The sequence below is a fragment of the Palaemon carinicauda genome, chromosome 10, assembly GCF_036898095.1.
Source record: "Palaemon carinicauda isolate YSFRI2023 chromosome 10, ASM3689809v2, whole genome shotgun sequence".
NCBI lineage: Eukaryota > Metazoa > Arthropoda > Malacostraca > Decapoda > Palaemonidae > Palaemon > Palaemon carinicauda.
Genome location: NC_090734.1, coordinates 109,911,882 through 109,928,685, shown reverse-complemented (window position 1 = coordinate 109,928,685; position 16,804 = coordinate 109,911,882). Strand labels below are relative to the sequence as shown.

General features: G+C 33.3%; 1 protein-coding gene across 1 annotated transcript in view; it reads right to left on the bottom strand.

Annotated features, from left to right (window-relative positions):
* Positions 1-14,780: 14,780 nt before the first annotated feature.
* LOC137648172 (uncharacterized) overlaps positions 14,781-16,804 on the bottom strand; it is a 25,397-nt gene continuing 23,373 nt past the window's right edge. The window contains exon 4 of the mRNA XM_068381098.1: positions 14,781-14,804. Within this exon, the coding sequence (XP_068237199.1) occupies positions 14,781-14,804 (24 nt within the window). The remainder of the gene's footprint in view (positions 14,805-16,804) is intronic.

Sequence of the window (16,804 nt, the reverse complement as noted above, 5' to 3'; positions counted from 1 at the left end):
TGTGTGTGTGTGTGTGTGTGTGTTAGTGTATTTATGAGCAATATGTTTTTACTATGTTACTTGAAGTTTGGCAGAAAACTTCCTGTTCATGCAAAAACCTATGGATATGTAGATACTTCTACGTATGCAATAATAAAACCTCTAAACCCCGTTTAGCATCAGTCTTACCATTCGCCTAGCTAATTGAGAAGCAGGGCTGCCATCTATTGCCATATAAAGAGGGAAAACCCCATTGGATGTGAAGCAGTCTGTGAATCACACCAGTTTTTTCAAAAGAGAAGTAAAAGAAAAAAAAAACTTTAGAGATCTACTCCCCTCAATGGAGAGATAGGTAGATTAAAATTTAGGTTATGAACATTATGTGAATAGATTTCATTATTGGTAGATAAATATACAGTATCTAGACGATAGATATATAGAGGGTGAGATGAAACGTTAGACAAAACAACCATATTATGCAAATTATCTATCTTTCTATTTATCTATGTATATATCTATGTATCTATATACCTATGTATCCATCTACCTATATATATATATATATATATGCATGTATGTATATATATATATATATATATATACATATATATACATATATATGTATATATATATATATATACATATATATGTATATATATGTATATATATATATATATATATACGTATATATATATATATATATATATACGTATATATATTTATATATATATATATATATATATATATATTTATATATATACAGTATATATGTATATGAAATTAATTCTGAAGCTACTCTTGGCTGTAGGTTGAAGAGACCCATTCTCTGTTAACTCATTAACCTCAAACTCTATTTCCACCCATAAATATCCCGTCACAAAAAGCTGAACATCATAATTGAACTGGCGAGAAGTTCGAGTGTCTTCTCCCAGGAAGTCATCTGCATCTCGAAGGGACGATAAGGAAATCGTATTCCTGCAATTTCAAAGCGATGATTCGGTATCAGGAGACGAGAATGACGATGCGCATGTATGAGAAAATGAGAGAAAATGATGGCGAAGAGGAGAAAATAAGAGGAAATGATAGTGAAGAGGAGAAAATAAGAGAATATGATAGTGCAGAGGAGAAAATAATAGAAAATGATAGTAGAGAAGAGAAAAAAAAATGACGGTGAAGAAGAGAAAATAAGATAAAATTATGGTGAAGAGGAGTAGATAAGAGAAAATAATAGTGAAGAGTAGAAAATAAGAGGAAAGGCTAGTGAAGAGTACAAAATAAGAGAAAATGATAGTGAAGAGGAGAAAATAAGAGAAAATGATAGCGAAGAAGAGAAAATAAGAGAAAATGATAATGAAGAAGAGAAAATAAGGGAAAATTATTGGGAAGAGGAGAAAATAAGAGACAACGATGGTGAAGAGGAGAAAATAAGATAGAATGATGGTGAAAGGGAAAAAATAAGATAAAATGGGAGTGAAGAGGAGAAAATAATAGAAAATTATAGTGAAGAAGAGCCAATAAGATAAAATGATGGTGAAGAGGAGAAAATAAAAGAAAATAATGGTGAAGAAGAGAAAATAAGATAAAATGAGAGTGAAGAGGAGAAAATAAGAGAAAATTATACTGAGGAAGAGAAAATAAGAAAAATTATGGTTAAGAGGAGAAAATAAGATTGATAGTGAAGAGGAGAAAATATGATAAATGATGGCGAAAAAGAGAAAATAAGAGAAAATTATGGTGAAGAGGGAAAATGAAAGAAAATGATAGTGAAAAAGATAAAATAAGATAAAATTATAGTGAAGAGGAGAAAATAAGATAAAATGATTGTGAAGAAGAGAAAATAAGATAAAATGATGGCGAAGAAGAGAAAATAAAAGAAAATTATGGTGAGGATGAGGAAAAAAGAGAAAAGATCAGGAATACGAGAAAATGATCACGAGTAATAGAAATTAAGAGAAACTTCAATAAAAAAGAAATAAAAAAAGACAAAAGAAATATCAAAGGAAAAAGTAAATGAAAAGTAGATGAAACAATAAATAAATAGGAAAATAAGAGAAAATTATGAATACCAAAAAATCCAAGAAAATTATACAACATGAAAAAATTAAAGTGAAGCAAATTTTGTCATCTTAAAAAGGGAGGAAAACGTATTCAATGATTTTTTTATCCCTGAAATTAGGCTTATGAAAAGGAGATTGTCGTAAAGTAATCGATTTCCTTTCTATTTTTTTTAATATTGTGCCTAGATACTGTGAAGTCGCTTGTATTCATAGAAAACGAATATTTAAAAAAGCTCAATTTCTAGAAACGATAGAATAGAGTTTTGCATTCCCTAAAGTCAAGGTGACAAAGTTCCTCAATCTCTAATCCAAATATTTACTAAGAATACTTCCTAAAAATAAGCATTGTTTAGCATATACTTGCTTACTGAGATTTAATGAATGAAAAATGTGAAGCAACCAATTAAAATCATTTCTTTCACGAAGCACAGTTTTAACAAAATCGTGTTTATATTCATAAACATAAACAGGCTGGTATTTATAAACTTGTTTATATAAATAGACACAAACAGTTTTATTATCATAAAAAAATAGATTTATATTCATATACACAAACGTTTTTACAATCATGAAGACAAACATTATAAATATAAACACAAGCAGACCTTATAGGCAAACTCCAATCCCACCCCTCATAGTTTTATCACTATAAGGAGTAATTAATCATGATCGATTAGTGGGACCTGAGTGGATTAATACAAGAGTAATTCTTGTTAATATAATAACCGAAAGGGCTTCCACGGTATTAATTAATATCATTTGAATAAACATCACTAAAATCTCTGAGAGTTGAATGGATATATGCGGGACTAGTTGAGTCTCAAAAGCGGTGTTTTAGGATTGATTAGTTGATCTGAGGTTGTCTAGCGGCCGTGGTAATTCCTCAGGAGCATCACAATGATTTTGATAGCTTGGAAAAAGTATGTCAATATTTGTGTTTATGAACCGGTTTGGGTATATTTCAAGTGCATACTCTTTGCAAGATGTATATATGGGGCTATGTATATCCATGTACTTATTCTAACATATTCCGTACATATAAGTCTAAGTAAATTTTTGTGTATGAATAAGACTATACATTCATACATGTATACCTTTAACACATAATTACCGTTTGTAAAAATATTTCATGAATTCCCGTCTTTTAAAATATTTGCAAACAGGAGTAAAATTTCGCGAGTGTATATCTTCACGGGAAATAGACTGTGAAAGATGTTTATTCATTTGGGATCTGAATTCATAATTATATCCTCTCTTCATAAGAACAGGCTTTTGATACTAGGTTGGTGACATTAATCAGGGGAGTGGAAGCGATTTAAAGCGATTTATATGTGATAAATCAGCACATTTGGAGAGAGAGAGAGAGAGAGAGAGAGAGAGAGAGAGAGAGAGAGTGAGAGACGGCAACTCTTCTCTCACTAGAAATCTTTTTTTGTAAGAGATTTCTGAACTGAAACTTTATTTAATCACGGATACTATCTCTTAGAATTCCGTTTTCAATTCCATGTTTTTCATACTTAACAAAATACAAAGACCTAAAGGAAAATAGTGTAAACAGAATAGTATTTGAAGAAACCATTATCTGTTCACGAGAGGTAGGCCTATTGCATGTGTCTGTTGACACTGTAAATAATGTAAAATTTATAATTTTCTAGATAATCAAACAGGTAAAAATAGGGAAACAGTATTGAATAAAAATAGACGTCAAATTCACTTGATAAAGATCATTTGTGATGAAAAAAAATTTAGAAATTGTTGGATTGAAAAACAGTTAGATTAACTCACAGGTAAATCTTACAAGGATTAATCAGAAGGTGAGATTTCTAACTTGATAAAATTCCGTTAAAGTAAAAAAAGTCTCCGAATGGAAAGAGAAGGTTATAATTGGACAAATATTATTCTCCTTCAGATATTCAAGTTTAACTGAACAAGAAATAAAAATATTCGTAACAAAAATGAATAATGTTAAGCAACTGGTGGAAATAGTTTTGCTAAAATTTGTTACATTAATTAACAAGCAGAAAGTATCTTGTTAAATATAATTTGAAACAAGAAAATGTTAAAAGTAATTAGCTAATCAACAAGTAAAACTCTTTACGATGAAAAGCATTTAGATTAACACTAGTTGACCCAAAGGATTTTTTTTTTAATAACGTCAACTAAATTAACCAATTAGCAGTAATGTTGATAATGATAAATTGAACTAACAAACTGGTGAAAATTAGTTTTATGAGTAAATAAAAACAGTTTCCTACCAGATAAATTGACCTACAAATAGAACTTAATCATTACCATTATATTTGTAATCAATGTGTTCAGATAGGGTTAGGTTCCGGCAATGGTACATAACTGAGAATATATTCATAATTATTATTATATTTGACATTCCATAATCATAGCCAATTTAATGGTGATACAATAATACATTGTTGTATAAAATCTTAATTATTCTTATGCCTACATTAAGATACTACCACTAGACAGTACTATATCTGACCCATCTCTCTGGTTGCGGCTTATTTTTCCTTTACCTACACATACAAGGAAAATTCTAGCTTATTCTTCACATATTCCACTCTGTCCTCATATACCTGACAACAATGAGATTACTAATCAATACTGCTTCGTTCAAGGGGATAACTACTCTTATCTTAATTGTTCAGGGGCTAATTTCCTCTTGGTAAGAGTAGAAGAGATTCTTTAGCTATGGCAAGCAGCTCTTCTAGGAGAAGGGTATTCCAAAATCAAATCATTGTTCTCTAGTCTTGTGTAGTGCCATAGCCTCTGTATTGTGTTCTTCCACTTTCTTGGGCTAAAGTTATCTTGTTTGAGGATAGACTTGGGAACACTATTCTTTTATGTCTCTTCCTCTTGTATTTTTTTTTTTCTTGTTTTTTATGAAAGGTCTATTTTATGTTGCCAATTTTCTTAAATTATTTTATTTTAATTATTCATTACTTCTCTTGTATATTTATTTCTTTGTTTCCTTTCCTTACTGGTCTATTTTCTCTGTTGGGAGTATAGCATCTGGTTTTTCACACTAGATCTGTAGCTTAGTAAATAATAATATTAATAATAATAATAATAATAATAATAATAATAATAAAAATGATAATAATAATAATAATAATAATAATAATAATAATAATAATAATAATAATAATAATAATAATAATAATAATAATAATAATAGCACACTTATAAACTCTCCTAATCGGTGTCTTTGAGTTGCAATGGCGTCGTAGGCAAATAAACGATACAAATGAAACAGACAAACATCGCCATGAAAGATTCTGATCTCAAGTGAGGTGTAAAATAGGAACAATATTATTTTATATTTGAGGTAATTTATACAGAATTCAATTCTTAATAACATACTCGACAACATTTACAATTAGAATCAAAAGATATCCACTCACTGATATTTGATATAATATCGCTTTCAAATTATACTAAACATTTATATAATATGTAACAAATAAATAAGTAAAAATGAGCTCAATATGTAATTTCTCTTTTCTTTGGATATACAGTAATCCTTCAACCTAGAGGAGGAATCTCTTCTGCTTACTTATTCCTTTTCGGACAAGGAGAGCAGTTTCCTCACGTGGAAAGTAAAGTTAAGCAGGTAATCTCAAGACTTCGTGTGACTGACTTCCCAACCTTTTTCCTTCCTTTATTTTCTTTCTAAGACGAAAAAACCTTTCTTGTTAAGTAACTATCTACCCACATCTTCAGGAGACGTGACATTCCTGCTTAGACGTCGGGTTCAAAAGGCTTAAAAGTCTTGCTGGAATCTTGCGACAAACTAAAGGTGATATTATACTTTATGGATTCTGGGTGGTTTAGTTTGAAGCAGTTCCTCCTCATTTCCTTATGTCATTCGTCTTTCATTGGCTATTTATTCAGATTTTGTAATCTTTAATGTACGGTAACAAAGTTTTAATGACAAAAATCTCAATTTTCGATGGACAAAAATATCTATTACAAAACGTAATAAGAAACAATGAAAAGGAACTCTGAATAACCTTCCTGATGTAGATAGATAAAGGCAACAAACCAAAAAGTGGTCGTGAAATGCAGCAGTAACCATGATGGGGAACAAATCTTATCTGAAGTTTACCCTATATGGATGACTTGGATCCTTAAGCTCTGGAAATTGAATTCCCATCAACCACAAAAGATATATACGAAGGTTGAAACCTTTACCTTTAAGGATGTTTAGGTTTTACGAGAGAGAGAGAGAGAGAGAGAGAGAGAGAGAGAGAGAGAGAGAACTTTAATTTTCATGCTGACAAACAAAATGTTTGAGAGTGTTAAAGGGAGGTTGAAATATTACGATTGATATCAAGCGATGATATCCTGTACAATTTATATATATATATATATATATATATCTATATATATATATATATATATATACAGTATATACACACACACACACACACATATATATATATATATATATCTATATATATATATAGATATATATATATATATATATATACATATATGTATATATATATATATATATATCTATATATATATATATATATATACGTATATATAAATGTTTATATATATACATATATATATATATATATATTTATATATATATATATATATATGTGTGTGTGTATATATATATATATATATATAATGTGTGGAAGATCATGTCCGAGGCTTATGTCCTGCAGTGAACTAGCAATATCTGATGAGGATGATGATTAGTTAATAAATAAATGAACATTATCAATGAAATTAAAGGTAGTATTTTCAATTAAAACTTATCCTAAATATAAAAAGCGAGAGACGAAGGATTTAAGATTCAATCTAAAGAAACAATTAGAGTTCAAGACTTAAACGATCAATAAATTATTAATTCTCTTTTTTCGATTTCCGCAATTTTCTTAAAACTGGGAAGAAATTTATTCACTGTTGCCATAGATTGGGGTATTCTTTTATTGTGCACTAATCCACTTCAACTCTAACTTGTTTTCCTTTTAACTTTTAGTTATTCTATTTTTACACATTTTTGATATCTTAAAAAACACGTGGGAACATTCCTCTATCACTGAAATGCTAAGCACGCAATATTCTGGCCATTCCATCTCGTCCATCGAAGGCTCAATTCACTCAAAACTCAAACGTTAGAAATGCACTGCACGTAATTTATTACATTTTGCTGTGCCCTGACAAAACTTCAGCTCCCTTGAAACCCCGGTGTACCGTTTCAAATTTCCTCCTCCAAATCTTACCCCGCCCCCCTGTAGTTTGAAACCGGTTTCGAGCTACCGATGGGTAACTTGAAACCGGTTTCAGGCTACCCCCGCGAGGAATTTGAAGCCGATTTCAAGCTACCCCCCTCGTTTCAAACTATAAACGTTTTGTTTGTTTGGTCCAATAGTTTGTTTGTTTGGCTCGTCAGTGAGAGTGGAGCATAAAAGACATTCAGTAAGTAATCTCATTTATTTGTACTCTATTAATTATGTAAATGTTTGGAGTAACTTTCTAACTATTAATATGATTTTATTCACTTATCAGTATTCTGCAGTTGTAAGTCTTATGCATAGAATAAACACATTTATAATTATTTTGAAATAACAATCATTCGCACTGGACATACAGAACTTCCACTTTATAAAAAAAAAAAAGCACAAGAAGTAAGGAACGTGATGAATTTATTGCATTTTGTTACTAACGAGTTTTTGCAATATAATAGGAAGAATAGCGGAATGTGTCTACTCAATCCTTCGAATACCAAATTACTCAGGATATGACGCCACCCTAGAGTTGACAACTATGATTGTATGGTTATCACAGAAGATGACTTTGAGTTACAAAAATTTAATTCTATCAAATAAAGGATTTAAAAGGAAAGTGTTGCCATATTTTCATGTGTTTTATTAAATTCTAACCATAAACTGATTTGAATATGCTCTTAATTACATCACATAGCATTTGTACTTTGCAGTAGTTCGAGTATTTTTTTATTCTTTTTTAACGAGATGGTTTTAATTCAGCTCAGACACTGACTCTATTTGAAAGCTTAGAATACAAATTTCACAAAGGCAAAGTCAAAGTTAAAGTAAAAAATCCTTATTTCATTATAAAAGGGTTATTTTCCTGCGTAATAATATAGATTATTCACATATAATGAACCGTAAATGGATTGTAAAAAATCTAGGATATACATATATATTCAATTACAATTTAAAAAAAAAATTTTGCTTACGTTTCCTTTTAAATAATAAAGTACTAAAATTTTGACATTTTCGTATTTCCAGAGGTAGTTTATTCCACAATGCTGGTCCCTTTATTGCCATTGAACGTGAACCTAAATCAGTTCGATTGCTGTCTACATATAGATTTTCATTCTGCCTTGATAATGCATTAATACTATTACCAATTGTAGGAAATGTGAAGAACCAGTTGGGATATTATTTTCTCAAGCATTTAAAAAAAGATACACTAACATAGTATATGCAAATTTTCTTTTAATCATATCCACTTTGATTGCTGGAGGATTGGAGTGATATGGTCGTTTTTTTCCACCCCGATAACAGTTACTCTACCTGCAAAGTTTTGAAGTTTTTGAGCTTTTTCCATGTGGATATCATTAGTTACCCAACCATATCTTGATACGGCAGTTTATTACACTCAGGACCAGACTTTCCACAATTAGAGCCCGAGTAGTATCATCAAAGTAATCTTCTACCCCTCTTAGATATATTAGAATGCCACAAACCTTTCGACTGAACTCGTCAAAGTGGATACTGAATGTCTTTGTGTAGACCTAGATTTTTCATATGCTGACTCATCTTCACTTCTTCATCATAACATTTTATCATAATGTGATCAGGAATTTTGCTAACATTCTGTGAGCTACCCACTAACATGCACTGTGATTTGGTGGCATTTAACAATAGTCCTTTTCTTAGAAAGTATTTCTTAATTTCGAGTAATATTAGTTCAGCCATTTTAATCAAGGATTTTAGATTTCTTATTTGATCTGCCAAAAGAACTTGGTTTTCATCAGCGTATTGAATTAGCAGGCAGTTTTCTATGCATTTAACCATATCATTAACTTAGCCTAAAAACAGAATTGGGTCTTGGACAGATCCTGTATGACCCCAAATTAAACCTTTCCAATACAACACTTTACGTCTCCTAATCTAACTACCTGAGAGAGAGAGAGAGAGAGAGAGAGAGAGAGAGAGAGGGAGAGAGAGAGAGAAATTTGTTGTTTTAATTTCGAATTATTTTAAGTGACCCCTATTCCTTACAATAGATCGACGTATTTGGCAAATCTCAACTCATCAGAATTCATGAATGTCAAACAACTTTCTCGAACCAAAATCCATTTTCTTAAATAATCCCAAAAGGGCAAAACAAAAGCGCATCCCCTTCCCCGAGGAATCCAGTCCCTTTGGCGCGTAATTCTTCTTATTGTCAACTCAAAGCCGTCATTTCCATGGGAGGCAAAACCGAACGTCACTTCAAAATTAATCAAAAGTCATCCGTGATCCATTGTATGACATTACGGAATCTATAGGTCCTTTCCCGATGGGACGGAAAGGGGTTGGCCCCCAGGTTGAGGGTTAGTATACGGAGCGGAGGTCGGGTGGGGTTACACAGTCCCCTTTAGTAGTTACCGAATTATAGTCCTTTCCATCACTTGTACTTTCGCATGCTGTCTAATTATGCTTCGAACCCCACGGTCTACTGTGTAGACCCTGTCTACCCACACCGAATCTCCAACGTCGAGTTCTGACGTCCATGCGCCAGCTTAAGATAATTTGTTTTCGTGGTTTATTCAATTTTCGGCATATGTCCCAGCACTCATTTAGGAGGCTATTCAGCAGTTATTTTAGATAAGGCTTTTTAAAATAGTGCTATTAGAGTTTTCGAAAATAGTCTTCTTCAGAGTTTTCTTGTTCCCCTGTCGGTTATTAAATTTCTCCACTTAAAGTAATCCCTCATTTATTTCTAATCTCTTCATGAATAAACAATGAATGCCGAGGAAATTGAATGCGTTCTACATCCTTTGTAATCCCTAAAATTCTTCCCGGAATTTTAAGTTTTACATTATTAGCTCAAATACAAAATAATTGCCAACATACATACGTTCTTATATTCAAATCACGTTCACATACACACACGCACGCGTGCACACACACACACACACACACACACACATATATATATATATATATATATAAATATATATATATATATATATATATACTGTATATATATGTGTGTGTGTGTGTGTATGTGTGTGTGTGTGTGTGTGTGTTATAGCAACGTAACTTTATGAACATGACAACGATTTTATATACAAGTACTTGCGAGCAAAAACATCACAAAAATTTCAGCAAACCAAAATAAGAGCAAGCAAGCTTTCACACGCGGGTCTATTATCAGCGGCGAGATGGGCGAGGAATGAAACAAAAAGCAATACAATTACAGTGTACGAACGTGAATGAAACATGTACAGTGTAGTGTGCACGAGAATTTAGTGGTTGCTATATTTCTGGGTATTAGAAAATATTGAAGTACCAACCCCATTCCTCGGCTAAGAAACAATAACATGAATTTACAAGGTAAATTAAAGTATTTTTTCTTTCAAGTCTTTTGGCATAACTTATAAATACGTATGCTAAAGGTAATACTCTGTTCCCTAGTTTGCAATTTGGATTTCGTAAAGGCCTTGGAGCATGTGATGCCATACTTATAATATCAGATATTGTGCAGAAATCTCTTGATTGTGGTCAGAGAGTTTGTATGATTGACATTAATCTCAGCGCTAATTGACAAAGTACTTCAAGATTTTCCGTGGCCAATCTATTAGGAGGAAGCATGCTAATTCTTTCAATGTACCTTGTTTCGAGTATTGCTCTCCTGTCTGGTCTTCAGCTGATGAATCTCATCTTAACTTGTTAGAAAAGAACTCAGGGTCAATTATTTTTTGTTTTTTATATAGATATTAATCTTTGGCACTGTCGTTAAATGAGTTCGGTATGCAATTGCAAAGGATATTTCAAAGTTGAGACCATCCTTTGCATTCAGAGCTTCCCGGACAACTCTTTGTATAGTTTATATATGCAGATATGTTTGTTGTTCTTACTGTTCTTAAAATATTTTATTTCTATTGTTCATTACTTCTTTTGTAGTTCATATATTTCCATATTTTCCTCTCTGGGCTATTTTCATTTGTTGGAGCTTTTGGTCTTTGGGCATTTTTTCTCAATTAGGGTTGTCGCTCAGCTAATAATAATAATAATAATAATAATAATAATAATAATAATAATAATAATGATATTAATAAACGTCTTCTGAGCGTATGCGATTAAGTTAGTTATTCGTATCATTCTTCTTACATTATCAATAAGAAGTACAATTCGAACACGTTCCTACTCTACACCCGAATTTTTTTTCGACACCCGAAGTAACCAATACTCGTACGCGTAGTCGGTGCTCCTAGCGCCTGAAGTGTTTTTTATTTCCGCCGATAGAAGGCAGCACTTCGACCTTGGAGGGACTCTCAATTGGCGCTGCTCTGGTCAGTCCTCTGTTCTCGTCCGCTTCTTGCAGTTGTGCCCTGTGCGTTCTGCTATTAACTGTGAGTTAATCGTGATTTTTTTACGTACATCCTTTAACGGTAATTTACTTAAAGTATGGGTCCTAAAAGGCTTAGTTTTGCAAGTGGTAGTGGTAGTGGTGAGAAAAGGAAGATGGAAATGCTTTCTTTAGACGTAAAGCAGGAAATTATTGAAAAACATGAGCGTGGCGTCCGCGTGAGTGAACTTGCTAAACAGTATAGCAGTAATATGTCGACGATCTCGACAATCCTTAAACAAAAGGAAGCTATTAAAGCAGTGAAACCTTCTAAGGTGATCACCATTATTTCAAAACGCCGTAGCCCTATCATAGAAGAGATGGAACGACATCTGCTAGTGTGGATCAAGGACGGAGAGATCGTTGGCGACACCATCACCGAAACCGTCATCTGCGAGAAGGTGCACGCCATCTTTACGGACTTGAAGGAGGAGAGCTCTGGGGGTGATGCTGGGGAGAGTTCATACCCAACCTTCCTCAAATGATTTCAAGGCATCTCGTGGCTGGTTTGAGAAATTTAAGAAACGGTCAGGGATTCATTCAGTTGTTTGCCATGGAGAGGCTGCTAGTGCGGACACAAAGGCTGTAGCTGACTTTGTCAAGAACTTCGAAAGGATCGTGCTGGAAGAAGGCTACGAAGAGCAGCAAGTGTTTAATTGTGATGAAACCGGGCTGTTTTGGAAGAAGATGCCCAGTCGAACCTACATCACCGCCGAAGAAAAGAAATCTGCCTGGGCATAAGCACATGAAGGATCGGTTGACTCTTGCCCTATGTGCCAATGCTAGTGGGGACTTTAAAGTCAAGCCCTTACTGGTTTACCATTCCGAGAACCCTAGGCCTTTAAGGCACACAACGTCGATAAGGACCAGCTTTATGTTTTTCTGGCGATCCAACTCGAAGGCCTGGGTCACTAGGCAGTTCTTTGTGCAATGGGTTAACAAAGTTTTCGGCCCTTCTGTGAAGAAGTATCTTCATGAACAGAAATTGCCCTTAAAGTGCCTGCTATGCCTTGACAATGCACCCGGTCACCCCCCCCCCCGGACTTGAAGATGATATCTTCGATGAATTTAAGTTCATAAAGGTGCTGTATCTTCCACCGAATACCACCTCTATCCTCCAGTCCAAGGACCAGCAAGTCATCTCTAATTTTAAGAAGCTGTACACCAAGCACTTATTTAAGCAGTGCTTTAATGTCACGCAAAGCACCAACTTAACTTTGCGTGAATTTTGGAGGAGCCACTTCAACATCGTGCACTGCTTGAAGATCATAGATCAGGCTTGGGTGAGATTAACTCGACGGACCCTTAATTCTGCCTGGAAGAGGCTGTGGCCTGATGCAGTTTCTTCCCGAGATTTCGAAGGTTTTGACCCCGAACCTGATCCTGTGGTGGGTGCAGCGGAAGACGTAAAGGAAATTGTCTCCCTAGGCAAGTCCATGGGTCTGGAGGTCGACGCAGATGACGTTACGGAACTCGTCGCCGAACATCACGATGAACTTACCACAGAGGAGCTCAAGGAACTCCATGATATGTCTGAGCACATGAGTGATGACGTGGAAGGGAACGAGAAGGTAGAACATGTGTTGGGTTCGGCGCATATAAAACAGGTGTTAGGAAAATATCAAGACGTGGTCGACTTCATCGACAAATACCACCCAAAAAAATTGCAGGTTTGTCGTGTAGTTTCGCAGTTCGATAATGTTTGCCTAACTCACTTTCGAAACATTCTGAAAAAGCCGTACCAAGCAACTATCTATCGATAATTTCTTTAAAAAAAATACGAAGCGAAACTCGTGATGAAGAGGATGTAAGTGATTCGAAGAAAAAAGCAAAGAGTGAAGCGGAAGAAAGTGAAACAAAGAAAACGGCAAAGAGTGAAGCGAAAGAAATTCAATCAATTTTAAGTGTAGAGAGTGAAAGTGATTGAAATTAATCATCAAAAAGAAAAAAAAAGAAAATGTAAAAAGAATATAAAATATAAAAATGAAAAAAAAATAAGCTAAGTTATGTTAAAGTTCACTTAGTGTAAGTTAGAATAAGTTTACGGTAGTGTACGTTTATCGTAGTTAACCTCTCTACCTCCTCGCCGCCCGTCCGTCTCCTCTCTGCGTAGCAAGACCAACAACACCTGCGCTGGAGATTCTAAGGTAAAGTGACGCTAAAAACTCGTTTTCTCATTTATCATTTTTGCTAATTCTTCTTTTTTACATGTCTATTATCTAATTTAGTGTGCATTATTCTCATGGGAAATTATGTGTAGTAGTTTATTAAAAGTTATCATAGGTTTTTGGGCTCAACCATGGATTAATCCTATTTCAATGTATTCTTATGGGAAAATTCGTTTCGACATCCGAACATTTTCTACACCCGAAGTTGGTTCTAGAACGGATTAAATTCTTATGTAGAGGTACCACTGTATATATATATATATATATATACTGTATATATATATATATATATATATATATATGTATGTATGTGTGTGTGTGTTTGTGTGTGTGTGTTATGGCATCGTAACTTTATTAATATGACAACGATCTTATATACAAGCACTTGCGTGCAAAAATGTCACAAAAACTCCAGCAAACCAAAATAAGAGCAAGCAAGCTTTCACTTGCTGGTCTATTATCAGCAGCAAGATGGGCAAGGAATGTAAACAAAAAAGAATGCCATTACAGTGTACGAACGTGAATGAAAATGTGCAGTGCAGTGTGCATGTGAATTTAGTGGTTGCTATTTTTCTGGGTATTAGAAAATATTGAAGTACCTACCCCATTCCTCGGCTAAGAAACAATAAACATGAATTTACAAGGTCAATTAAAGTATTTTTTCTTCCATGTCTTTTGGCAAAAACTTATAAATACATATGCTAAAGGTAATACTCTGTTCCCTAGTTTACAATTTAGATTTCGTAAAGGCCTTGGAGCATGTGATTGCCATACTTACAATCTCAAATATTGTGCAAAAATCTCTTGATTGTGGTCAGAGAGTTTGTATGGTTGACATTGATCTCAGCGCTTATTGACAAAGTACTTCAAGATTTTCCGTGGTCAATCTATTGTGAAGAAGTGTTTTAATTCTTTCTTTTGACCTTTTTTCGAGTGTTGTTCTCCTGTCTGGCCTTCAGCCGATGACACTCATCTTAACCTGTTGGAAAAGAACTTAGGGTCAATTATTTTTGTTTTTTATATAGATATTAATCTTCGGTCGTTAAATGAGTTCGGTATGCAATTGCAGAGGATGTTTCAAAGTTGAAACCATCCTTTGCATTCAGATCTTCCCGGAAAACTCTTTGTATAGTTTATATATGCAGATATGTTCGTAGTTCTTACTGTTCTCAAAATATTTTTACTTTTATTGTTCATTACTTCTTTTGTAGTTCATCTATTTCCATATTTTCTTCACTGGGCTATTTTCATTCGTTGGAGCCTTTGGTCTTTGGGCATTCTTTTTCAATTAGAGTTGTAGTTCAATTGATAATAATAATAATAATAATAATAATAATAATAATAATAATAATAATAATAATAATAATAATAATAATCAACGTCTTCTGAGCGTTTGCAATTAAGTTAGATGTTCGTATCATTCTTCTTACATTATCAATAAGATAATGATTGGGAGGTGTTCGTATCATAAATATAAGTCTTTCTTGTATGTCGATACTTCACTCGAAATTCGTGATATTGAGTGGGCAGTGAACGCCTTCATATTGAGGTACTTCTACAGTAGTTGTCGTTTTATGATTTTACCATATTACATTTCTAAATTGACTCTAAATCTTTATTTGCCCCTTAATTCTCTTCAGTAACTTTCTAATAGTAGAAAACAACTAGTAATGCATAAGGAACTAGATTTCCTGGCAAGACAGGATTTCTCTGTTAATACTATATACCAGCCAGACCCACTGTATGAAATATAAGGGTTGAGGATGCAATTTATATTTAAACAAATATTTCCGCCATATATTCCCATATCTACCCTGGAGTGGTTTTAGAGTTTAGGACACACAAGAACATAAAGATGAAAATAGTTATTCCCAGAATGGGGGAAAAAAAAGATGATATGGAAGTCTCGTCATCTATCTGCAATGTCCCCGGGACTACAGACTTTTGAAACCAGAGTCAACACAAAGAAGAAGAAGAAGAAGAAGAAGAAACAGAGAGAGAGAGAGAGAGAGAGAGAGAGAGAGAGAGAGAGCTTCTTCACATGAAGAGGACGTTTATAGAGAAATGTTGGTGATGACCCCAAAGAGAGTTTTTTTTATTCCTTTGGAGCTGGATAACTCGAATTAAATCTTCTTTACAAAACATTATATTCTCAGGCATACGGATTAAGATATCCATACATATGCCTAAGTATGGATTATGTGTATGCATAATTGTTCCCACGTGTTTTTTTTAAGATATCAAAAATGTGTAAAAATAGAATAACTAAAAAAGAAAAGGAAAACAACGTTAGAGTTGAAGTGGATTAGTACACAAGAAAAGAATATCACCATCTATGGCAACATTGACTAAATTTCTTCCCAGTTTTAAGAAAATTGCGGAAAGAGAAAAAAAAAGAAAATTAATAATTTATTGATCGTTTAAGTCTTAAACTCGTTTTAGCGGATGTTGTACATCAAAGGGTTTTGTTTGTTGAGGTTTTTCTTTAAAGGTTCAGTGAACTTATGTTTGCTGGCGAGGTTCATCAACAGTTAAAGTTAAATTGATTAGCAAATTTCCTTTATTTGTGCAGTTAGAATCGTCATATCGTAATTTTTTTTTTACGTTCAAAAGGTTACTAAAAACCCCCTCTTTACTAAACCTTTCTCTCGTTTAAAAGTTTTGTTAAACCTCACAGCCTACTGAGGTTCACAACACCTTTTTTTGTGGGTGAGGTTCAGCAAACCTCTCTTGTAACTGTCATTAAACTCTTCCTCGCTTCGGATATTGACTCATTCTTCTTTTTAGGCTGACGAATTTTCATAGAGTGGGTAGGAGACGACACTTTTGGAGCTGGTGTATCTTTCTTTAATTAATGTCTTTTTACTTTTTATCTGAAATAACATGAAATAGTGTTTTCCTTCATAATTCACGAATATCATTTACTATTAGAGCTTAGACAAATAAGTTAAATGCTTTCATATATATACATATATATAT